Source organism: Misgurnus anguillicaudatus, chromosome 21, assembly GCF_027580225.2.
Source record: "Misgurnus anguillicaudatus chromosome 21, ASM2758022v2, whole genome shotgun sequence".
In the NCBI taxonomy this organism is placed as follows: Eukaryota; Metazoa; Chordata; class Actinopteri; order Cypriniformes; family Cobitidae; genus Misgurnus; species Misgurnus anguillicaudatus.
The window spans coordinates 27347049-27372463 of record NC_073357.2 but is presented as its reverse complement, the minus strand read 5'-3'; the positions used below and the strand labels follow the sequence as shown (position 1 = coordinate 27372463).

Here is a 25415-nt window from a genome sequence, read left to right as displayed (position 1 = left end):
ATTATTGTTTGAATGGGGGGGAAAAATGTGAGGGCCGCTTCCTGTCTCCCTGGGAGAGCAGTCAATTTCGGTCAGCAGTGTTGAGCGAGTGAGGGGGTGGATAGAGTGAGCGAGCGAGCGAGCGAGAGAGGACATATGTGGAAAAACACAATCTGGTAAGTAAAAAAAGGGAAATGAAACAGTGGAATGAGACAAAATGATTAAAATTATGTATTTTCTGTGTGGCATGCAGCCAGGTAATTGATTTTTTGCTTGTATAACATGCAAAGAAATGGCAAAGAGAGAAAGAGAAGCGTGTGAGTGAGATAAAATGAATAAAATGAAGTTTAACTCATCTCAGCTGTGTCTAATAAACAGCTTTTCCTGTTCTAATCAAACGGACTGATGAAAGTCTGAATGGGGTCAGTATGATATGATAAACAGTGAAAATGAAAGAAAACCTCATAAAAGAAAATCATGTGAATATGTTTAATTGTGTACACAAACAAATCACAATAGCTCACAAGCAACCCATTAATTTGACTTTTCACACTTTAAATTGTCAACCCAGAGTCGACAACTAGTTTAGAAATAGTAATTAAGAGATGTTACGCCGTACATTAATATGAACAATGTGGTTACTAATTTAAGTTAATAATTAAAAAAAGCTCGTCCAACTTTGGAAATGTCACCATGTAAATATCTGTTGTTTTCTGATGTTGTTATAGCATACATTATTCACAGTTTCTGTCAGACACTGGACAGCATGATTTTAACAAAACAAACAAATATTTAATGAGGTAAATCCTTTTTGCAAATGACAGTTGTAAGTTTTACACATTATAAAGTGCTTAGTTCCAGTCCTTGATTCAGATCGGTCAATACCTATGTTTTATTTACAATAAAACACAGGACCACTGCACCCAACCAATCTATGTAACATGCATAGCAACCACCCGTAGCAATGTAAACATATGGAAATTCTGTTGCTGTTTACAGTTAAGTTGTGTCCCAATTCAAGGGCTGCGACCTTCTAAGGACTCGACCTCAAAAGGCAAGCACTCGGTCATTGAAGGTGGCAGCCTCAGAAGTCCACAAAGAGAAGGACCCATAATTTGCGTCACCTGCTGTACGCTCGCACCTGTCAGCGGGACACAGCGGAGAGGTTTCTGACTTATTCAAATAAATATGGAACCAGAAAAATATGACGCGTTGATGTAGATTAAACTATTCAACAGTATAAATTAATCAACCTTAGAAATTTATGCAACGTAAACAGAATAATATTAATACAAAATATAAATAATACTAAAACAGCGACAAGAATATTTTTCTGCTAAATACACCCTTTTTTAGGTTTTTTTTAGGTTTTAATTGTTTTTTTTTTAAATATCCAGCCGTTATATGCAGCCGTTAGAGGCGCACAATGAATCCTGGGATAGCCTCGGCTGTGAAGGATCCATTCATTCTATCCTTAACAGCAAGGAGAAATAAGGACGAATTTTGAGGCTTCATTTAAGTATCCTTCAAATTGGGACGGCCTTACGAGCCTTAAGTCGCGCTGCTGTGAAGTAATCGATCATAGCATACGTCCTTAGGGGCCAGTCACACCAAAAGCGCTTATGGCAGTTGCAGGCGCCTTTTTTAAATTATATTCTATGGGCAGGGCGCGTTTGCGTGCTGTTTATGCGCGCCGAGCGCCTTGTGGTTTTTTGCCGTCTACCGTGCACGCGTTTTTGAAGGAGCACTGAGAGCAGAGAAGCGCCCGACGTCATTCGAGCCTTTCCATTGTCCAATCGAATGAGGGGAGAGGCGGGCCTTACGTTGTGGTGAGGGAAGTTTACAGTTGCTTTGAAGAACCGGACTCCACTCGCTTACTCTCTCCTGCGTGTTTGTGCACCTCTCACCCTCAAACGAGGTCAGAGCAAGCGCCCTCTTTTTAAAGTTTCTGTTAATATGACAGTTACAGCAAAAGAGCGTTCACGCTTCAATATTTGATTGACAAGACAGCTGACTCGGTGGTTGCTTAGCAATATGAAAAGCGCGTCGCACTGTTCTTTTTTTTAAAAAGCCAGTGCGTCGCGCCTTGCGTTTGCAAGCGTTTAAAGTGCTTTTGGTGTGACTGGCCCCTTAGAAGGTCGCAGCCTTCAAATTGGGACACAGCTTTAGTCAGGAATATTATTTTATTCAGCAAGAAAGGCTTTTAGTGATTTTAATTCCCAAAAAGTTGCTTAAATATTTTTATGATGTGGTCAGGTTGTATGGTACACAACACACAGCCTCTCATACCTTACCCCAAAGTCACATACAAGAGACAGAGCGACAAACTACCATTCATTTTCAATAGGAGTGACCGTTTGCCAGCGACAAGCAACGAACTCGCTGCTGCGCCGAGCAAGGTGGGGCCAAAATAGACAAGAAAGCCGCATTCAGACAGCCAGGGATGTTATCGCTGTGTGCCGACCGTCTCTTTCAATGAGGCGTTTCTAAATCTGCTTGTCACAAACAAATGAGTACCATCCACGCCAGTAACTGACAAGAGAAGGATGACGTGAACTCCACTGCTTTGTTCTCATTGGTAGTCGCTCCCGAAATTCGCTCGACATTTGCATAAAGTTAAACTTTTCTTAACTTTCTCACGCCACTGGACACACCCATACAGCCGCCAACGGTCACTTTTGAAGTCGCCCGGTTTCCATTGAAATGAATGAGATTGCGTCGCTCTGCCACTGCTGGCCGCTGGCTGTCTGAATGGGGCGTAAAGCTATTTCATGCAAATGCTGAGCGATGCGACAAAGCAACTGCCAATCAGAGTGAAGGGGCAGCGTGACGTAGGTCTGTGGCTCAAGTCGAAGAAAAAATTCAAGATGGTGGAAAAGGCGTATTTCTGTATATATCTGATAAGTTTTATCTCATATATTTTGTTACTTTTATCGAGAAATAAATACTTAAATCCAAAAACATTGTCCTTGTAACTTAACAATACCTCTGAAGTGACTTTTGATACCGCTTTTAGATATTGCCAACAAACGCCCATCAAGCGGGTGCGTGTCGCTTGGTGTTGCTCACTTTTGTAGCTAATGTGACTGTAGGGTTATTGCAAGGGTTTTCAAACTGTGGGTCGGGGTCGCCCTATGGGTCGCACAGTGGGATCAGGTGGTTACGAAAAGTCACTTGGTTATTGTAGTGAATAACACTAAAACAGTTTTGTCCTATTAATAGCAAGCAAGGGTTTTGATATCAGTTACTTTAGATATCAGGTATCATACAATGCCAATGAAAACAAAGTACTCTCTTCTAAAATAGAAGAGTTTCGTTGCAAAACGAGATAACTCCATTTTTAATTTTTTTTGTCAAAACATGTTTATTATTATGTTATCATGTTATAATTTTGTTTTATGATGCTACTTAGCTGTATTTTTTAAGTTATGAAGGTTTAAATCAAAACAAACCAACTGCAGTTGAATTGATATTAATTAATTTGGAATGCACAACCAAAAAACGAGAACCAAAAATTTTATCTCGTTTTGCAACGCAACTCTTCACACAGACTTATTTCTATATTTCTAAATGTTTTTTTCTGCGTATTTCTATAAAAAATATTTTAGTGGGTCATGAGATAGATTATACCCGTTTAATGTTTACATAAGAGCATTTGCGTTTTAAAACGGCATTTTAAAATAAAAACAATCCTTGTCTATACTGGAATAAAAAAAAAATCTTCGTCCACAACTATACACGACCATAAACGCATGAAACATGACCATTTACGCACACTGGGTATGCGCAAAAAAGTGTAAAATAACTTTTACTCTAATAAAAGCTTACCTTTAGCGCATTTATGCAGGGGTGTGCAATACTGGCAAAAATTCATACCTGGATCATTTGTCGGCAACAACAACAGACAATTTTTTTGATCCTGTGTTTGTGAAAGTCTTATATTGTTCTAGCCCCCATACAACATATTAAAGTTAATGTTGTAAGTGGGTTGCAGTTTGAACTACTGCAGATTTGGGAACCACTGCCTTAATACTTGTGTATATATTTGATACAGCAGCAATGTGAAAAAGCAACCTTTATTTAGGCTTTAACTAAGACCTTTCAGCATAGTTAAAATCTTATCTGGTTGTGTAGCTGTTTTAGAAAGTGGTTAGACTGTGAAATCGACTTATTAGGGACAATTTATAGGTTGTGTTTAATAACAAGAGTGGCTAAACCACATGATGATATCCTAAGATGTAATGTCACTGAAATAATGGAGAATAACAAAGGGATTATAGCCAAAATCCAGCATTTCTATGGCCATTTAGTACAGATCGTAGATCTGGGAATTCTGTTTCAGCTCGAATCCAGCTGGCTGTGTCATTATTAAATACAGGTTAAAGCAAATCCTTCCTAAATGAAAGCTAAGCATAATGACTAAATCATATTATTTGTGGTCAGATGGCCCAAAGGATCTTTGTGCAAACATGCGCGTATGCACATAAACGTATACACTCCTCTCCCTCTTCGCTCTCTGCAATCAGCATCATTTGTTCGCTGGTCCCCGCTTCCCAAAAACAAACGAGACACGCAGACTGCATTCCACGTAATCACCCAGACCTTAACCAATACGACCACAGTCCAGGAAGGGAGCAGTCATGAGCAGGCTCTCCAAGCACAATAGCTTGTTTGTTGTTTTGGATTGCCTTCACTCAGATTTCCTTCTCATTTTTCAAGTGCCTTTAAAACTGCTTATCAAACCCTTCCTACCTAAGCAAAAACGAACAGAAAGATGGGCCTTCTTTTCATTAAAATGAATGAATAAAAGTGTGGGAGACTGCTGACTAAAACAAACAAAACCTTAACAAAAAGTTCAACAACAGATGTTGAGACACATGCGCAAAAGTTCACAGGGCTTCGTGGCCTACACCATTGGACCATGATAGCACACTCAACGGTTTCTTCACTTTTTGGCAGCAAAAGTTCATCTAACATCTTGTCTGCATGTGATTCCAGTTCAGTATTTCAGAATCAAAATGTTTTACTATAGTAAGAGGTGGGCTGAATATGAATATGGTGCATCTGTCATTTTATTATGTGCAGTCTGACAGAAACCCAAAAGGCCTTACACATGTAAGGACCGTCTGGTTTGATGATTTGAAATATCCCTGGAAAGGTTGCATGCCTGTTTGTCCATTACCACTCACTATTAACTATATCGCAGTATTTACACAAACAACACACTATGCATAGGTCACTGTAAATTTAGGCAAACTGTAAATTTGACATACAGGATTAAATTAACAGCACAACTGGAAGAGCTCGACACGAGAACTAGTAGTTTTGGAGGCTCAAAGGTTTAGATTTTTGCCCCTTACATGTGGAAAAACAGAAGGGGGGTGGTGGTGGTCTTGGGAATGTGAGGAATGTCCATTGTTTTGGCATTGAGTCTCCTTTGTTCTTCATGCTCCTTATTGCGGCAGGCAGGGTCTTAACATGAGAGTGCTTTTTCTAGAAGCTTCCTGATGTTGCTCTGTCCTTCATAACTCTCCCCCGCAGCCTCGACCAAACCGCTCTCTTGTCAGCTCATAAACACTTGAAGTGCAACTGAGGTTTCTCCCAGAGGGACCAAGCAGCTTTTGATAGATGATCATTGAAATGGCTTTCCACACTCTCTATAGCCCTGTGAAAGCAGTGGTTTGTACTGCTTTAAGACCAGCGTTTGGCCAGTCATTGGTTTCTGTAATGTGAATAGCACATGGCTAAGTCTTCTCTTTTAATTTAATGGGAAGTGTTGGGAAGTGGAAAAACTGTAATGGTTAAAGGTCATGCAATTTTTAAGCTTTCTACTATCCCGGTTTAATGTGCTGAGACAACTATAAATAAGCCATTTATAGTTTGACTTCTAATAGCCTAAACACTGTGGCTTTGGGATGCCTTTAAAACTTGCTGCTTGTTTGGGCAGACATGCCAGCGTCTGAGAACAGTTTGGAAACTATTCATATTTAGTTTTTTTGGTGACACTCCGAAAATTGATACCCTAGCCTAGATATTTTAGTTGTGCCAGTCCCCGTGTAAATGCTGAAGGATATGCCAAAGCAAGTAGGCACACCTTCACGTGGCTTTCCTGTAAAGACCAGCCCTTCCTTTGTATCCGAGCGCACTTTGTGAGTTTGCCCATCTGCGTATAGTCCAAAAATGACTCGATTGAGTCAGGGAAAACGACATATTTTGAAACAGTCTTTCCACCCCTGACTTGCTGTAAATAAACAGTTCTGTCCCATGGTTCCCAGCTCAGCTCCTAAATCCGCTATTACAGTCTGTATGTGTAACAGGAAGCAGGAATAGGAACTAGGAGGAACCAGACATCCAGAAATGTCAGAAGCTAACTGTTCTCTGTGGCAAGATGGGCACCACACCTTTAGATACAATACAGTACATTGGTACAAGTTCAGATAACCTCAATAAAACAATTGCACTCCCTTTCAACGTGTGGTAAAAATTTGCAAAGAGACACATTTCTTTTTTTTTTTTAGAAAATGTGTGTGAATTATATTATGTTTCAAGGAAAAAATAACCTTGATATCTGTTTTTTCATCCCCTGGAGAGTCCGCCACCTTTGGCTTAACTTACTACTGGGATGCTCACATTGACCGTTTAACCGTTAACCGAAGGTAAGCATTTATGACCGATTAACATTATCAGTTAAAATAAAAAAATATTTGTTAATACATGGTGCGTGTCCTCATGAGCCGACAGACATTTCGCCATTTTTCTAAGTAGGCTACTATTCGGACGGGATTAGTTTTACATAAGAAGGTGGGGTAAACAATTTTTATCAGAGCTTCTCAGGGATTTTAGTCCAGTCCGAATGTTCCATGTCAGTAATCATTACGGACAATGTCAGTAAAGATTACGGCGACTTTTACCTTCTGTAAAAAGGTCCGGAGAAATTACCTCAGGTAATACTAATCCAGTGCGAATAGACCAGCTGTAAATATCCACGTAAATCGCGTCATTTCCTTTTAATTTGCGGGTTTCTTTTAAATATAAAAGCGCTTAAAGAAGCATTTACTTGCGTTCTAGGCGGAAAACAAGTGAGTTACAAGTCAGTTCCTGAATAACACGACATAAACTTTAAAAAAAAAAGTCACATTTACTTCTCAGAGGCACGGAACTGTTTATGAAACTGACGTTGTCCCCAAACTGAAATTAAACACAGTGTTTCGCGTTTTCCTCGTCTGTGTCATGTTGTTTGCACATCTGATATCAGAAAGCAAGGTATGTGCACGTGAAGACGTGAGGTGCGCAATCGAGTTATCCCTCCCACTTCTGAATGTTTTACTGAGATTTCTAATCCCGTCCGAATTGACCATTAATATAACAGACGTCCTGTGGTAAAATTACATTACGCCACCTACCCCTGTAAAACTAATCCCGTCCGAATGTTTAATTTGTGAATGTCCTGTAAATGACACAAATAATTGCTGCCCTGACGGTCTGATAAAGTAATCATTTGTATGAGAAATCATTTGTATGCGTGTTTGGAAGCTGAACGGAGACGCGCGCGTGTCCGCGCAAGATGACGCGTCCGTCTTGCGCACATCCGGATAGACGTTCGCTGATGGCCTCTGACCCTAACCATAAACATCTAGCTCTTTTTGGACAAACGGAGACAGACGACGCAAAACCAAAACTTTCTGAAAAGCGTCCTGCTTTAGAGATGACCACTGTGGTAGATGAAACGGAGACATTCTGCCCTTTTGGATATTAATCCACTGGACCGATCGCGTGCTTTTTAATAAAGTAATGTTGCGTGAATATCTGATAATGTATGAATCCTGGTTCTGTTGTTGATCTGTGGCTGCTGTTTGCACGACGCAAAACCAAAGACGACACAAAACCAAAACTTTCTGAAAAGCGTCCTGCTTTAGAAATGACCACTGTGGTAGATGAAACGGAAACAATCTGCCCTTTGGATATTAATCCTCTAGACCGATCGTGTGCTTTTTAATAAGGTAATGTTGCGTGAATATCTGATAATGTATGAATCCTGGTTCTGTTGTTGATCTGTGGCTGCTGTTTGCACGTTCAAATTAAATGTTTTGTTTTTACTAGTTCACAGACAACCGTCAACTGTATTTTACTCAATGACAATTTCATATTAAAATCTTATCAGTTAACGGTTAATGTTCGGTTTAGAAGCTACGGTTGTCGGTCGGGAAAATTAACTGATATGAGCATCCCTAAGTCTACTTTACTATATACGTTACATTATTACTACGCTCGCTTTTCTATGCTTTTCCTACATCTATTAATGTAAAGCTGCTTTGAAACAATTAACAATTGTGAAATCTAAATAAAATTGAATTGAATTAATATTGACTGAGTAAGATCAAACCAATTATTTAAAAATAAATAAAGTGAAATCAGTGATTGAAATCAAACTTTGATGCTCCTAATCTAAATGACAAAATTAGGATGTTTGGTTTTTAGTAGGGGTGTAAATCGGACAGTTCATTGGGATTTTTGCCGATACATCAAACGCTTCTTCGATATGATTACAATTCGATCCGATTCGATTGATTTATCAATATTTTTATGTTACGTGCCTAGTTACATTTTTACTTACAAATGCAACCAAAATATACAGTATAACATGAACATTTCATTAAACTCTTTGAAAATTGCACAATCGCGGTCCCAGTTGGAACATTTACGACAATAAACTAACAAAAATACACTTTTTTATAAGGTTCCCACACCTTAGTTACCTTCAAATTCAAGGACCTTTCAAGGACTTTCCAGGTCCAATACCCTTAAATTCAAGGACTAAATGTGGGGACACATTTCAAGTAACAGCAAGGTTAGACCGTGTTACCTTTTAAGATACATTTTTACAGTTCCCTGTCGAGGGAACTCGCGCTGCATCACTGCGGTGACACTTTGGGGACGCCTCCAGGGGTAAGTGCATCTGAATGTGTATATCCAATTCAACCAATGGTGAAGCTTAACGACAAAGACAGGGTGACACAGGAGCCAGGAAGTATATCCCTATCTGAAATATTGCCAAAGACGGTGTTACAGGGACGCAGGTAGCATGGCAAGGGAGACGCAGCGCCTCGTTCCCTCATTAGGAAACAAGAGTTACATATGTAACCCGAGACGTTTTTATGTGTCAAACACAACTATGCAAAAAAGCATTTTGGTATGAATCAACATTCGCATACAGAAGATACAGCATTTAAAGTGAACAGTTTAGCACGTGTGCTTAAAAGGCTAGAAATTTTATGATATTATACTACACAGGGAATAATATGGATTTTTTTCCAGAAAACTTCTTGCATAAAATAGATTCAAGCACTTTCAATGATCTGTATCTATGTATGCATATTTTCAAAATCAACACACGCTCATCTTCTGTCTCTTTCATTGTGTTTTCATTGCTACAACTGCTTTGTTGCTGCATCGCATTCACTTGCTGATGCTAGCAGATGAAAAAAGTGCGCTTTGGCAGAAATGCTTAGATGGACATAACGTCAAGAAATAAGGACGTGGAGAGTATCAAAATAATGGAACCTCAAATAGATTATTTACGTGTGGCATCGATGGATTGGATCGTTAAAAATAAAATTGATGTATCGATCCATATCGATGTACTGTTACACACCCCTTGTTTTTAGAAACACAACCACAAAACTCAAAGGGCGAGAAGACACAATGCTATTTATATTTGTAATTACAAGCTTCTGTTCACTGAACAAATTATATATATTATATATATATATATATATAGTTTTATGGTGCTACTTAGCTATATTTTTTAAGTTTAAATAAGTTTTAAATCAAAACAAACCAACTGCAGGTTTTTTTTATTAATATTGGAATGTACAACCAAAAAACGAGATTTCTGAACATTTAAAAAAAACGGTGGTTATCTCGTTTTGCAACGAAACTCTTCATATATGCCTTCCAGACAGCTGCTGTTGAACAATAGGATGTGTACATGACGTGTGTGCAAAAAACAATAGTGCAATATTGAACACTGCAGACCACAAACATCCTTTGAACTGTACACCTCATGTTCCCATCCACAAAGAGCAGCTTGAGGACACAACGTCTCCTCATTCATAAACTGAAGAAGAGAAGGGAAGAAGAAAGAGAGAGAGAGACACTTGGTACACATGCACAAACAACATCAACAACAATCTCCTGATGAACCCATAAACAAAATCATATATTTATCATGTTTCTAACTGAACAGTCATACTCTGCCTTTAACTGGATGTGGAAATGAGCTCAGCGTGATGCATGTGACCTTAACTAGCATCCATAGACACAAACTCATACATATTTTTTTTTACATGTAATGAAAACCCGTGAACACAGTCATGCCGAAGTCCTTCTAGCCAAGATCATCTCTTTCTCTCTAGTGCAAACACACAAACGTACACACACACAAACATGCAGAAAGCTGCTGTAAATGTTGCAGAACAGTGACAACGAGTACATTAGTAAAGCTGGAAAAATGCAATCAGTTTCACAGACCACAGAATGGTTGGCACATACGAAAATAAACATGCCTTCTAACCAAGCCATTATCACTATACAAGAACACTCAAATTCAAGCTGCACACAAAAAGTCATTGTATACGCTGGTAGCTTTACCAAACAAGCCACACTGACAAATCAGACCCATTCAAGAGCCTCCAGCACAGTCCTGCTTAGTGATACAAAGGTTTAAATCCACAAACAGAAGAACACAAAACACACACATGCTTTGCCTAAAAAAAACACATGCGAGAGAGAAACCACAGGCAGGGAAATAACACTGAGACTGCAGCATTTCTGACATGATGCCAAAAAATGGATAGAAAGGGTTTTTCCATCTCTACAGCATCCTCTCTCTCTCTCTCTTTCTTTCTCTCTCTCTGCTTCTGCAGTGCTGGAGTTCGAATGCTTATCATGAGCCTGTATGTTTACTTTTACACTCTATACTTTTAAGGACTACTTTAAACAGACTCAAATAAGCTCTTCTATCAACAAATCTAGTGATTGGTGTGTGTGTTTGGGTTCGTACAAAAATAAACTGCCCATTGAAACCAGTTATTTACATGTTGCTACAGATAAGACACCTACACAGTGTCAACAGGTTAGGGAATGAGGGCATAAAGGTTATATTAGGAAAAATGTGAAAAGGTTAAAGAAATACTTCACTTTCATAAAAAACACCTAATAATTTATACACCCCTATCATCATAGATGCTAAAAATTAAGTTTTTTGAGGAAATTTATCAATTTAATAGACTTTATTGGACCTCAACAGTTCACAGTTTCAACGTAGCTTCAAAGTTCTCTAAACAATCCCAACAGAGGCATAAGGGTCTTAACGCTTTCGCCGCCATCATTTTTCATGATTTTCATAAAAGTTTAATGCCTTCCAGAAAATGCTCTTTTTTAAATATATAAACATACAATATATGAAATAAAAGAACAGACCCTCTGCTTTCAAACAAAAAAATGTGTTTCATCCTAAAAATGTAGGTTTCATCAAAAACACCAAATTTTGATCAAAAAGCTGAGATAATTCCATTTGTTTTGTTGAGTTTTGATAGAGATCCGATGCATAGCGATCTTTAAAACATACATGGACATACAGCTGTTTGCCCTAGGGCAATACATCCGGGCTTTATAAGTTGGTGGATAATAGCGGTATTGCAGCTTGACGAGATAACTCGTCAATGACGGGGAAAGAGTTAACTAGCAAAACAATCTTCATTTTCAAATAGAAAAATAAAAAATATGCACTTTTAAACTACAACTTCTCATCTGGCACTAGCCGTGTGACACACCAGCGCGACCTTACGTTTTTGTAATCACGTACAAATGTAAAACCATACACTGTAAAAAAGATGGACGCAGTGTCTATGACGTCACCCATAGGTTTCTGAAGATCGTTTTTAAGCTTACTGTAGGCGGTGCCTGCCGTCGCCATCTTGGCTGCGCATTAGATATCCAAAAATGGATAAAGAGGCAGGACGTGGGTGAAGCTGAGGTGGCTAGTTGCTAAACCACGCCCCCTAGCTCGACTTTAGTGACAGCAGTGGCAGTTCAAATCTCACTCAAGTTGCCACGCCCTTAATTATGCAGAACTTTAAGGCTAAATATAATTTAAATGAATGAGTTACAAAAAATTGACCATCCTCACAGTTGTCATGAAGGGCAAAATTAGCTATACAGATCAAAAACACTTTTTGTACCGGGTTGTAAACATTTTCTACTGTAAAGTTGTGAATTTTAACATGGAGGTCTATGGAAATTAACTCCGTTTTGAAGCCAGCCTCTAGTGGCCTGTTAATAAATTGCAGTTTCAATCACTTCCGTATTGGCTTCATCAGAGAGATCGGAAGGTTGCCCCTCGTGTAAAATGCACACTTGCAGACCATTTTAAACAATAAACTGACACAAAGACATTAATTAGAATCATTTCACATATAACAATGTCGGAACGGTCCTCTTTCTTCACACTTGTAAACACTGGAGCAGTAGTTTTGCATACTTCATACGTGACTTTTTGATGTGATTATGTAATACGCACGGTCACATGCAACAGAAGACGATGAGAAGTTGTGGTTTAAAAGTACATTTTTTTATTTTTCCTGGCGAAAAATCGTTTGGGGTCTTTAAGAGCGTTTTGAAGCTGCGTTGAAACTGCTATTTTAAATTGCATTGAAACTGTGAACTGCTAAGGTCCAATAAAATCTATTAAATTGAGAAAAATCCTATAGAGGCAGTTTCCGGGACAGATATTAGACTATTCCTAGACTAAAATAAATTTAAGAGCTGTCCAAACTGAAAACATCTTGCACTGACATATCTTTAATATTTCAGTCCCCTTTGTTTTGCCTCAAAATGCACAAAAGTATTGTTTTTAGTAAGGCATGTTTGTTAAAACTTGTTATATTTCCTAATTAAACTAAGGTCTAGTCCTGGCTTAAGCTAATCTCTGTCCGGGAAACCACCCCATAATGTTTAACTCAAAAAACGTAATTTCTTCTAGACTGAACAAAGACAGACATAAACATCTTGGATGACATAGGGATGAGTAAATTATCGGGATTCTTTTTATAAAAGTGGAGTATTTCTTTAAAGAACAAGGAGAGAAAACAAAACGAAACTATAGATGTTATAGCATGTTGAGAAGTTAAAAACTATAAAGGAACAGAAAGAATGTTAAGACTATGTTGCAAAGAGAATAAAGAGAGGACATAGTAGATTAGAGTAAGAATAAGGGAGGACAGGCTACATATTTGAGATCGGGAGGACAGAGGGACGTAGACTCAGCTGTCTGATAACTGTCTGATGTAGCGAAGCCTCAACACACTGGAATGTGCTGGACTAAGCTGACTAAAACAAGTGCAGGGAATCTCCCATCAACTGAATGTCCAGGCCAGACACATACACAGCACATCACGCACCCGGTACACATAAAGCTAAAATTTTATCACATAAAATTACATGGTGTATGTTTTTGCATGAATAAAATGTGCATAATGTGTGTTGATTAGATGCCGCTTGATCTGCATTTCTTCTCACGGCCACAATGAGGCAGCACCACATGACACTTTGATGAGCGTCTACATGCCTGGAAAGGGACAAACCAGACCAACACAGTCATGGATGCACCTAAAACATTTACTGTAGCTAGAAGTGTTATTGGAATCAAGACATCTGATCTAAGATCAGACAACAAAAATTGAGTCAAAAAGGGTGTGTGAGTCAATTTTCTCTGTCATGGGTGACAAAACTCTGTATGCTGCCAAACTCTACTGACGTCAGCTCAGATCACGCCAGCTAAAATAAACAACAGACACATAATCAGACGCTACTGGTGGATTCAGCCACCATGCAGACATTATCCAGTGAGAATGTTTATATCCAGATCACATCCTATGAGGTGTGACATTTATTTAGGCAAAATAGAAATTTCACTATAAAGCATGTGATTTTCAGAATGTAGCAGTATTGGGGCTGCGCAATATGGAGAAAAAAAGGAAACGCTATTTTTTAAGAATCAAAATAGCAATTTCCTATTTAAAATGCAATTTACTACTACAGGTTTGTTGTGGTGCTTTAAAAGCATCAAAAGCTCTATTCGGACAGAATAAGTTTTACGGGGGTAGATGGCGTAATGTAATTTTACCACAGGACGTCTGTAATATTGATGGTCAATTCGCACGGGATTAGAAATCTCAGTAAAACATTCAGACTTGCCACTGACTTGTTTTTTAGCCTAGAATGCAAGTAAATGCTTCTTTAAGTGCTTTTATATTTGAAAGAAACCCGTAAAATAACAGGAAATTATGAAATTTACTTGTATATTTACAGCAGGTCTATTCGCACTGGATTAGTATTACCTGAGGTAATTTCTCCAGACTTCTCCGTAATCTTTACTGACATTGTCCGTAATAATTACTCACATGAAGCATTCGGACGGGACTAAAATCACTGAGAAGCTCTAATAAAAATTGCTTTACCCAACCTCAGTATGTAAAACTAATCCCGTCCGAATTGTACTACTGAAAGTATTCTAACATTGTGGTCCTGTTTATTTAAAACCACTTTTTAACATTGTGGCCAAACTGGCCATTTTGTTTTAAATAAAGTTATGATGCAAACATCCGTCATGACAAATTAAGAAAACTCTTTGCACATTCGATCATTATATGCAGTGTTAAAATGCTTTGCGTCAAATGAAAAATTGGCAGGAAGCAAGACGTCAGGGAGTACGTGGATGCTTGTTAGCATATTTGATAGTCCCTAATCGAAATAATGCGATTTAAAAATTGTAGCCCTTCAAAACGCAATTTCCGTTTACAAACAATAAATCGCGCAGGCCTAGGCAGTACGGAGGTAATATTAGTTGAAGGTCAAAGTATTTGTCTACGAACCTTCGGACAACAATCTTGAGAATCCTGTAAGAACCTTTGATGAGAATAAGAGCTTCTTGACGCGAGCCATAGAGAGCAGAACCGTTAATGTTCACCAGTTCATCTCCAACTCGTAGCTTCTTACACTGGGCTGCTTTTCCTCCTTCTTCTATCTGTGAAAGAGAGAGAAAGAAAATGATAAAGATTATAATAAATACAGAGAGTAAACATTTTAACCATTTAAACTAGTGGTCGGCTGATACAGGTTTTGCTGATGCAGATACAGATATTGAGTAGGCATGGGTCGGTACGGCAATATGATAACTAGGGATGCACGATATATCGGCCGACATATCGTTATCGGCCGATAACTGCTTATTTTTAATATTATCGGTTATCGGTCTGATAGCAAAATTAGGCCGATAAATGAAAGCCGATAAATTCTGGATTATTTTGATTTGTTGAACCACTTCACTTGCTCATTGCTGGCCATGTGGAGTATTGATTGGTGCTTTCTGTGACATAGCACGAAGATGACACGTGTTGCGGGCTTAAGAAGAGTATGCTAGTCTAGCGCAAAGACAAGATGTGGCCTGGGAGTTTTTCATTGTGAAAATAATATGAATATTTATCGGAATATTTATCGGCCAAAATTTCCATATCGGTGCATCCCTAATGATAACCTTAAAGGTGCAGTGTGTACATTTTTGTGGCATCTAGTGGTGAGGTTGCGTATTGCAACCAACGGCTTAGTCCACTGCTCACCCCTCGCTTTTGAAACGCACAGAGAAGCTATGTTAGCCCACCGGACAAACATGTCATCGTCGGAGACAACTTAGTAAAAAAGTTTGTCCGTTAAGGGCTTTTGTAGAAACATGGCGGCACAAAATGGCGACTTCCATTAAGGGGCCCCTTGGTGTATGTAGTAGGGGTGTAACGGTACGCAAAAATCACGGTTCGGTGCGAACCCCGGTTTTGAAGCCACGGTTCGGTTCATTTTCGGTACAGTAAGGGGAAAATGCAAACATTAAACTGCAGGTTGTTTATTACTATAAACTTTTTTTTACAATTTGTTTACACTTTTTTAAACACTTTTTATTAAATATAACATATAAAATATATATAAAATGAAAAAATAATAAATAAAATACTACTGCAAAGTTCTTTTTTACATTATTTTATAACAGAAGGTAACTCTTTTCTTAACCTTCTCTTAAACTTTTTTCTACTAAAACCTTGAACTAACAAATTCAATTCCTGAATACATTTATGAACTATTAGCCTACATTTTTGCCCCCAAAAATTTTCTGTTTTGATTTATTTTGGATTGTTACCTCACAGTATTGAATTGGCTATGTACCATCTCTGTATAAAAATAATATTACTGCTCTATGTGTAACTGCATAGCAAGCAACATGATGATATACTTATTATACACTCATTTTGAGATTAGTGAGTTGCATGCATAGCCATCTTTGATCTTTTGCACGTTTCTCCTATTCTTTGCTTGTGTTGTCAATGTAAGCTGTAACGAACCCCTCCGCAGCTGAGTGACAGCTGAGTAACCCCGGGTTACAACTCTTCCGTGTCCCGACCAGCTGATCGCATTGTGACAATGATATGATTGACGTGAGGTGCAGATGAAAAATCTGATCACGCATTCCTTATTCTCGCTGTCACAGAAAGCGCGTCTCATGAATGCGTAGCAACGAAGACGCGCAACCTCTCACTCACTTTTGAAAGAACAAAGCAGCGCGTTGACACGCGTTTAACATGCGCTTTTAGATACGACACGTAAACGTTTACATCAATAATCAAACGGATATACAACTAAGTAAATAAAAATCTTTCTGCGGGCCGAATTATGTTATATGTTTGACAGAAGACTTGCGCTGAACGAGGAGACTTCCGCCACTTAATATGTTCGTGCGGAAACGCACGTATTATGTTCCGCACAGGCGCACACAAAATGCATTCGGCCTTTCGGTGCACGCGTGCCGAAAGCCCTGAACCGAAACGGTCCGGTTCGAATACACGTACCGTTACACCCCTAGTATGTAGAAAAAAACATCTCATTCTAAGGTAATAAAAACATAACAGTTCAGAATGAAAGGTCTTTTCACACCCCTGATCATATAGTTTTGTATATTATTTTGCATTTCTGTCAAGAGATCCTTCTAAAAATTACACACTGCACCTTTAAGCAAAAATCCTACAGTTTCACGGGCCTGCCATTGCAACGCTAAAATGTGTTATTTTTAAAAGTCTGCATATAAAACAACAATGACTTTTCAACTGGACACAATACATTTTATTTTTATATAAAAAATATGCATTTAAATTATAATATTTTGTAATATATATTAAATGTAAACATCAAATCAATTACAGAACTTAATGATTTAATTAATATTGTGATAAACACAGTTCATACCTTGGAAATGGTATTACAGAAAATTTAAAGGTTTTCAAAACCTTGACACTTTAAAGAGCACCTATTTCATTGCTTAAAAAACAACGTTATTTTGTGCATTTGATATAATACAATGTGTTTGTGTGGTTTATGGTTATACTCAGTTTTTTCCAAATACCGACATTTTTGTAGTTCCAAATTTCACTCTCTTCCTGAAACGCACGGATTTGAGAAGCGCTGTGTCCCTGATTGGCCAGCTAATCTATACGTTGTGATTGATCTGAATACGGCAGCTGGAAATGTAACGCTCCTTACCATGTTTGAAAGATTCGCGCACAATGCAATGCTAACAGGAGTTCACTTGAAGGCTGTGAGTCCAAAGCGGGAGGAGTTATGATAATGTCGGTCTTGTTTACATCACCAATCCCAGGAAGTAAACTGTTGCCTACAATCTGTGTGTTTGTTGTAGTCCAAGAAAAGAGATTTATGTTGGAGACGATAACTCACCTCATCGTTTATTTTGATGTTTGTACCTTTTGCATATCGTTAACATGTACTAATACACACTTACACACCAAAGGAATGTAAAACCGTGAATCGGACAATAGGTGCTCTTTAAAACCTCGGTATACCTTGAAAATGGTAACCGACCCATGCCTAATATTAAGAATGTGGCTGACTGGCCGGTATAACACAAATGTAATTACAGCAGATCAAAGATAAACAGAAAATTGGTCAAACTAAATAAATATTTATTATGCATAATATTTATAGATATACCCTTTTAACACATTTACAACAAACTATATACATTTCTATCTACAATGCATACAAACAGCAGTGGTTCTTAACAGTGTTCTTTGAGGACCCCTAACTCTACACATTTTGGATTTCTACTCAAATACACCTGATTTAACCAGATTTTCCAAAACATGATATGTTTGTATAAGAAGAGGGAGACATCAGGGTGCTCCAGAAACAGGGTTGTCAATCAATGCGATAACAATCAGAGATGAAACCGTATAATAAAAATACAATGAAGTCTACAAACATATTATACATACATACTCTTCCATCCATACTATACATCCTTAGGAGGACACTGAGGTTAAATGCTTAAATAATGGAAGGCATTTCCACACACACATTCAATCACACATATTTTTAGATAAGCACGTTTACACACTCGGTCTTTCTGTATGTTCTCCATTTCACATTTCTTCACATCCTCTTAAAAAAAGTGCTGTCAGAGGTCAAAAATACATACCATGCTGTATATGCAAGAGATCACAGCCATTCATCAAACACGCTTACAGACACACAATACTGAGTTATTCCATTATCAAGCCTCCTACATAACATAGAACAAAGGTTCAAAGATCAACTCCAAAGCCACATAATTCCCATGCACAAAACATCAGTCCAGTCAAAACATACACACTCACACTTTCTCTCAGTCACGCACATGTAAATCTCAACCTCCAACATAAACACGCACCTTTCTCACTTGGCGGACGCGCACGTTGCACCAGAGTATAGGGCTGCACGATTAATCGTATTTTTATCATGATAACGATATGCGTGCCCCACGATTAATTAATGACAATCGTCGCGATTAATGTGCAAAGACCAAGCACAAAACACACGGTCTAGAATCAAGCAAAGTGTTTGTTATGGGCGGAGTCAGAGTAAACGGAGTGTTTCTTTGCAAGTGCAGTCTGTGTTAAGGTAGAAAGAAATACGTTAGCATCATGATATTTACAGTCATTCGAATATAATGGCAGAGCAACAAGAAGAAAGTGCAGAAATATTTATGTTTAATTCCCAAAAAGGGTCATATAGGCCTACTCCATTGTTTTTGTAACCTTGAATTTGTTAAATCATTATTTTATTTTATTATTTTGATTTATGATTTATAAAAACAAAAAGGGAAAAGAACTTATGTTCAAACACTAAGAGTTATTTAGAAATGTTTTCATATGCCTTGAGCATATATTTCTATGTAATACTTCTCTGCCGATGCTTCCGAATAAACATGAAACGTGAATTATTACCGGTGTAACCCGTGTTTTATTTATGTTTATCCACGCCGAAGAGACTGGAGTATTACAACAGAAAATAAGGGTTACATTTTGATATTTCGGATTTGAGGAGAGTGATGTTGATCAAGTCATGAGTCTTGTGCAAACTGTGCTCCTGTTCCGTCCAAACCTGAAATATCAAGAGTTTCAAAAGCTGAAGACAAATCCCCGACCATCCACGACACAGACAACAATAACGGATCGCGTATCATGTAAGTTAGCCGAGGATATGTGTCCAATAAGCACCGTGAGCAGCAAGGGGTTTAAAAAAAAATATTGCCACATAAAAGGCATATCATTGGCATTTTTTATTCAAAAATGTTTTGTTTTAATTTTAGTTTAATTCTAATTTGATATAAATATATATTAGAGCCCTGCATTTCAGCCTTTTTACGCCCATTGGGTCGGGTTTCGGACCAATTTTAACATCACATTTGATGCGTCAGTTCTCTGGATTTTTTAGGCTTCTCCACCTTTATATATAATAATTTATATATAAGACATTGATAAATTGTAAAAGAAATACGTTTAACCTATCGCACGAGTCCACTACGCACATTTACAACGTACCTGTTGCAACAGTGTTGCGTCTCCGCCAGCAACAGGACCTTCAGCGCATCGGGGAATATGGAGAACTGAATAAAAACCTTAAATACTGCGCATAATCTATAACAGACTTCCTTCGGTAGTCATGTAAAAAATGCGGTGTAAAGCCTTGAATTTTAATTGATGCATAGCGTATGTGTAAGGTAAGCAACCTGCATGTTTATTTCGTTTCATGTTTATTTCGTTTTGTTTTGATTCATTATTTTTCTTCACCCCGCCGCGACTGCGAGCAACAGAGCAGCCCCCTCCGCTTTTTAAAAATAGTGTGCTGATAATAAACATTTAAACTAACATTGTTATATGCTAAAAATATACATATTATATAGACGTTATTGTAGGCAAGTGAATTGTTGATTTGAGAGGCTCATTTGATCAAACAAGTCGTCAACATGACGTTAGCTGTCGGCCGCTAACCGCTTGTTCATTATCAAAAACCTTAATTTAACAAACAAAAAAGGCTCTAAAATAAATAAAAGATATTTTATAATTTTGACAGTTAAAAACTGAACTGCTTTAATTGCTGCAATAGTCGTACAGCTGTAAGGAATGTGTAAGGAGTTATTTTTGTTATTTCTGCGGATTTCTTTTGCAAAATTTATGCGGATTTTGCGGAATTATTTTAAATGTTTTAAAAAGATCTAAGAGAATTGGAGCTGTGGATATTACAAAACAATAAAATATTTTATAATATAGGAATATAAATGTATATAATATTATATACATGGCTGTAAAGTGTAATAAAAATACTGAAGTAAATAGAAGTTCTTCACTAAAAGAATGATCGTATTTTTAATCGTGATCAAAAGTTTGAGCAAAACAATCGTGATCATCATTTTTCCTGGAATCGTGCAGCCCTACCAGAGTATCACATTCATTTTTCTGACTTACATTGGAGCCCGTTTCTCTTTGCGCAAATCCATCAATACGCAAAGCTAATGCTACAAAGCTTTTAAAGTGAAGTCACATTATAGACCATAAGGAGTTGGAGGAATGGTGGACATAAACCAGAGATTGGCAGGCAGCTTAATGTAAACTTGGACAAATAGAACTTGGAGACCAGAAACATATTGTTTGCGCAACTACCGTCCCCCGTATGGCTTGTGAATGATCGAGAATGTGTCAACACATGCAAACTCTAAACACATACGTGTGCGCTGCTGGGATGCATCTAAGGTCGGCCCTCGGCAGGCTGCTTCACACGGCTGTATCTGCAGCATGCGAATGTGGTACCAGCTAAACTGCAACAGCAGGCAGTTGTTAAGCTTTTACACTGAAAGGGTTTCTGATGTGTGGGTTTCTCTTAATATTCTGTGGTTACCGCAAAGGGTATTTCCCTTAAGGGCTGTTTAGAATCAGAACTATAAAGTTGACTGTCATGAAATCTTATTTATATATGTGGGAGGATTGCGTCTTCATCCAAACTGTACATACAGTATACTATCTGTCAAAGTTTGGGATGACTTAACTGGAATGTTTCGTAAAACCTTTTGATCTAAAGGCGTAGTTATATACTTTTTATATAGAGAGAGAAAAATATGAGTGTGCCGACATATTTATAGCATTACAAAACTACAATTGTATTTATGTTTTTGAAATGGATTACCTAATAATGAAAAAGTAGCCAATAAGATCCCATTGCAGACAGGAACTCATCAACTCACGTTGACAAAATGCCTAAGCGATCCTAAAATGTTTTTAAATCACAAACTAATTTGCATTGTTACATTTCTGTTGTTTAATAGCTTTGATGAGTTAATTGTTATTCTAAAATCCGGAAGTAACCTTAAAGGCCGCAGTATAGTTATTTTGTTACGCGTATGTGAACGTATGTGCTAGGGATGCTCCGTTCGATCGGCCGATAATGCTTGCTATGCTTCTCAATGAATTACGGTGAAATGCCGCTACATCCAAAAGCCAGGGGGCGCTCTCGTGCGGAAACTTAAAATGCGCTGTAGACGAAGAACAATACACATGCAGCTATGATGACACGCAGCTCCAGGAAATGGCTTAAGGATATATTTATATTGCTGTCCTTTAAACCTTTTCAGGTATTTTCATGATAATTAAGAATATTTATAATGATTATGTTTAACAAGTGTTGCTTTTTCAAATGCATGTTATAAATGATTCAAACTAACAGTGATTTCAGATCGATAAGGAATTACTGATCAAAAGCCGTAGTACATGAAATAGCTGTGAATAAGATCGGCTGTCCGATTCAGAATAGTGATCGGACACGTATTTATAGTGGAGATCGGCATTGATATGAGCATCCCTACTATGTGCAAAGCATAGTTAATTTGACTCATACGTATATGCAGACGGTCAACGCATGCACTTTACGACAAAATGCAATGCATCTCCTGGGCTACAGACTACATTCTTTTGTACACGCATGCACGACCTACGCATGAAAAAGTATGCATGGTTATAAAAATTGCGCATACAGTTCGCGCATACTATTTTGATGATGAAATTTGCATCACTTGCATTGTACACGGAACCTCACGTATGCTTAAAAACTCAACTATACTCAAGATCTTGAGTAGTGGTGCGGATAGTAGGGCTGTGACGCTTAATCGTGCAAATGCGCGTTTTCTCAATTAATGAATTTTAATGAATTACGGTGAAATTCCGGCACATCCAAAAGCCAGAGGGCGCTCACGTGTAAAAGCTCCATTTGTACCACAGAAGAAGTAGCATTAGGGGCCAGTCACACCAAAAGCGCTTTAAACGCTTGCAAATGCAAGGGGCGATACACTGCCTTTTTAAAAAAAAGAGCAGTGCGACGCGGCTTTTCATATTGCTAAGCAACCACCGAGTCAGCTGTCTTGTCAATCAAATATTGAAGTGTGAGCGCTCTTTTGCTGTTAACTGTCATATTAGCAGAAACTTTAAAAAGAGGGCACTTGCTCTGACCTTGTTTGAGGGTGAGAGGTACACAAACACGCGAGTGGAGTCCGGTTCTTCAAAGCAACTGTAAACTTCACTCACCACAACGTAAGGCCCGTCTCTTCCCTCATTCGATTGGACAATGGAAAGACGCGAATGACGTTGGGCACTTTTCCGCTCTCAGCGCTCCTTCAAAAACGCGTGCGCGGCAGGCGGCAAAAAACCGCAAGACGCAAGAAAATGTCTATAAGAATATTTATATAGCTGTTTTTCAAATTGTTTTTTCATGATAATAAAGAATATTTTGAATGATTTTGTTTAACAAGTGTTGCTTTTTTAAATGCATGTTATAAACGACTCCGACTCATAATGATTTTAGATTGATAAGGACTTCCTACTGACCAAAACGCTGTAGTACACGCACAAGCTGTGCATGAAACACAGAATCACAACCTTGTGATTAAGAAATGATTTCAGACAGGTATTTTTAATGGGACACGCAATTATCCGTCACAGTCCTAGCAGATAGATGTATTTATTAAAACATTGGGCAAGTAGTTTTACTCCAACATTTCATGTTTCATAAAAGCCAATATTGCAAATGATTAGTCAAACAATAGATCAAGTTTAGCATTTCTTAATTTTAAAGTAGAATAACTATCTTAAGAAGAAAGTGATACACATGTCACCATTTTGTAACAAGAGAGCCCCGGTGTTTCACCACTGAAACCATATCTTTCTTGAAAGATGTTAACACGCGTCACTTTTACCATTTGGAGACTCATCCGATGCCAACTGTCTGCTCTGTAGCGTAAACAGATACACATGTGTTGTATTTGAATATGTGAATGTGGTGAGCATTGCGGGAATATTTGAATGTGGTTTTTGGAGAGATCAAAGCCAGAACGTGTCCAGAGGGACATAATGGGAATATTCATGCTGACTGAATAAAATGCTTGGTGGGGGACAGAGAGTGTCAGGATGTGGGCAGAACTCGTGAAAAGATGTTATCTCACAAGCAGGACCACAAGCAGAGGTGTTTATGTGCTGATGATTGTTTGTGTGTAACATATTTTAACATTGTGAAAAGAAGATGCAATGGGAAGGAAATGCCCAGAGGTATGAATGACAGGTGTTGCATTTCTCCAAAAATGTACTGTTGCAGATGGGCTATACACATGAGCTGACATCTGATTCCTTACCTATTTGCATGATTACTCATTAATTGGTGTTACCTGAAAGCAAGAACCTCAATGAGACCAAAGATTTTTTTAGAAGAATTTAGCTAACAGCTGTGAATTGCAACCAACGGCTCAGTCTAGGGATGGGACGGTATGAAAATTTCCTATCATGATTATAGTGACCAAAGTTATCAATATTATCATGGTTTTGTTGAAATGAAATGGAAATGTTCAAAAATAACTTATACACACACTGAAAACATTTGAACAAGTTGTATTTTTGAAAATCACTATTTAATATTTCATGCCCCTAAAATTATTTCTGTGGTAAAAAATAAATAAATCTGTCTAATAAGTTTACCGTGAATGAATGCAATACATTATCCCTTAAATGCCGTCTTGTGCAAAAAACTATGTAGCATCTGTGCACCTGCTTCAAACAGATTCTGGCTGGACAGGATTTACCTCGAGTTTTCAAAATCACGGTAAACAAACACGGTCGTAATGATAATTAAATTTTAAACGATAATACTAACCGTCCAGACATTTCAACGTAGTTAATCGTGAAACCTGTAATCGTCCCATCCCTAGCTCAGTCCACAACTCACCCCTCCCTTTCGAAACGCATAGTGAAGCTACGGTAGCTGTCTGTTTAGGGCTACTGTAGAAATATGGCGGTGCAAAATGGCGACACACGATTTATCTAGACAAAAACGGCTCATTCTAAGGTAATAAAAACAACACAGTTCATTATGCAAGGTCTTGATACACCACGATAATATAGTTATGTATATTATATTGCATTTTTGTCAAGACATCCTCTTAAAAATTACACAAAGCACTTTTAAAGCATCTTGTATCTTTGGGTCAACCTAGGAATATAAACCTAAGCTATGTATGACAGATCGTACAGATTTTCAGTTTCTTCTCCAGCGAAATGAGGCTTGTAGTATTCTCATGTATTCGGCTGGTACAAGATGCACAAAAGCTGTTGCATGCAATGGAAACATTATTCAGATGTATGGTCACAATTATAGCCTTACTGAGGACATTGCTCTCTTTCAGTTCCTTCTTCCCATCTGCTACAAACAAATAAGTTTCTCTGGGAAACCATAGTCAACAGTCACACAAAATCCTTCACAATGGCTTCATCTCAATTCAACTCAATGTAAAGTTGCATGTGTTTGTTGGTACCTGCCACACATAAGTGACAAAAAAATCATCTGAATTGATAAGTGTACCATATCAAAGACTCAGTGTGTCGAAATTGTGCAGCAAATGTTATAAACCTCCTAAAGAAAACCCATGCGTGTTCTCCAGGTGCATCTGTGCTTTCTAAGGCTGGGAGAGA

General features: G+C 38.0%; 1 protein-coding gene across 2 annotated transcripts in view; it reads right to left on the bottom strand.

Annotated features, from left to right (window-relative positions):
- The window catches only part of shroom4 (shroom family member 4), a 64473-nt gene that overhangs the window by 18291 nt on the left and 20767 nt on the right, over positions 1–25415 (bottom strand). For both annotated transcript variants that reach the window (XM_055200058.2, XM_055200064.2), the window contains exon 2: positions 14913–15064. In XM_055200058.2, coding sequence (XP_055056033.2) covers positions 14913–15064 — 152 coding nt within the window. The remainder of the gene's footprint in view (positions 1–14912; positions 15065–25415) is intronic.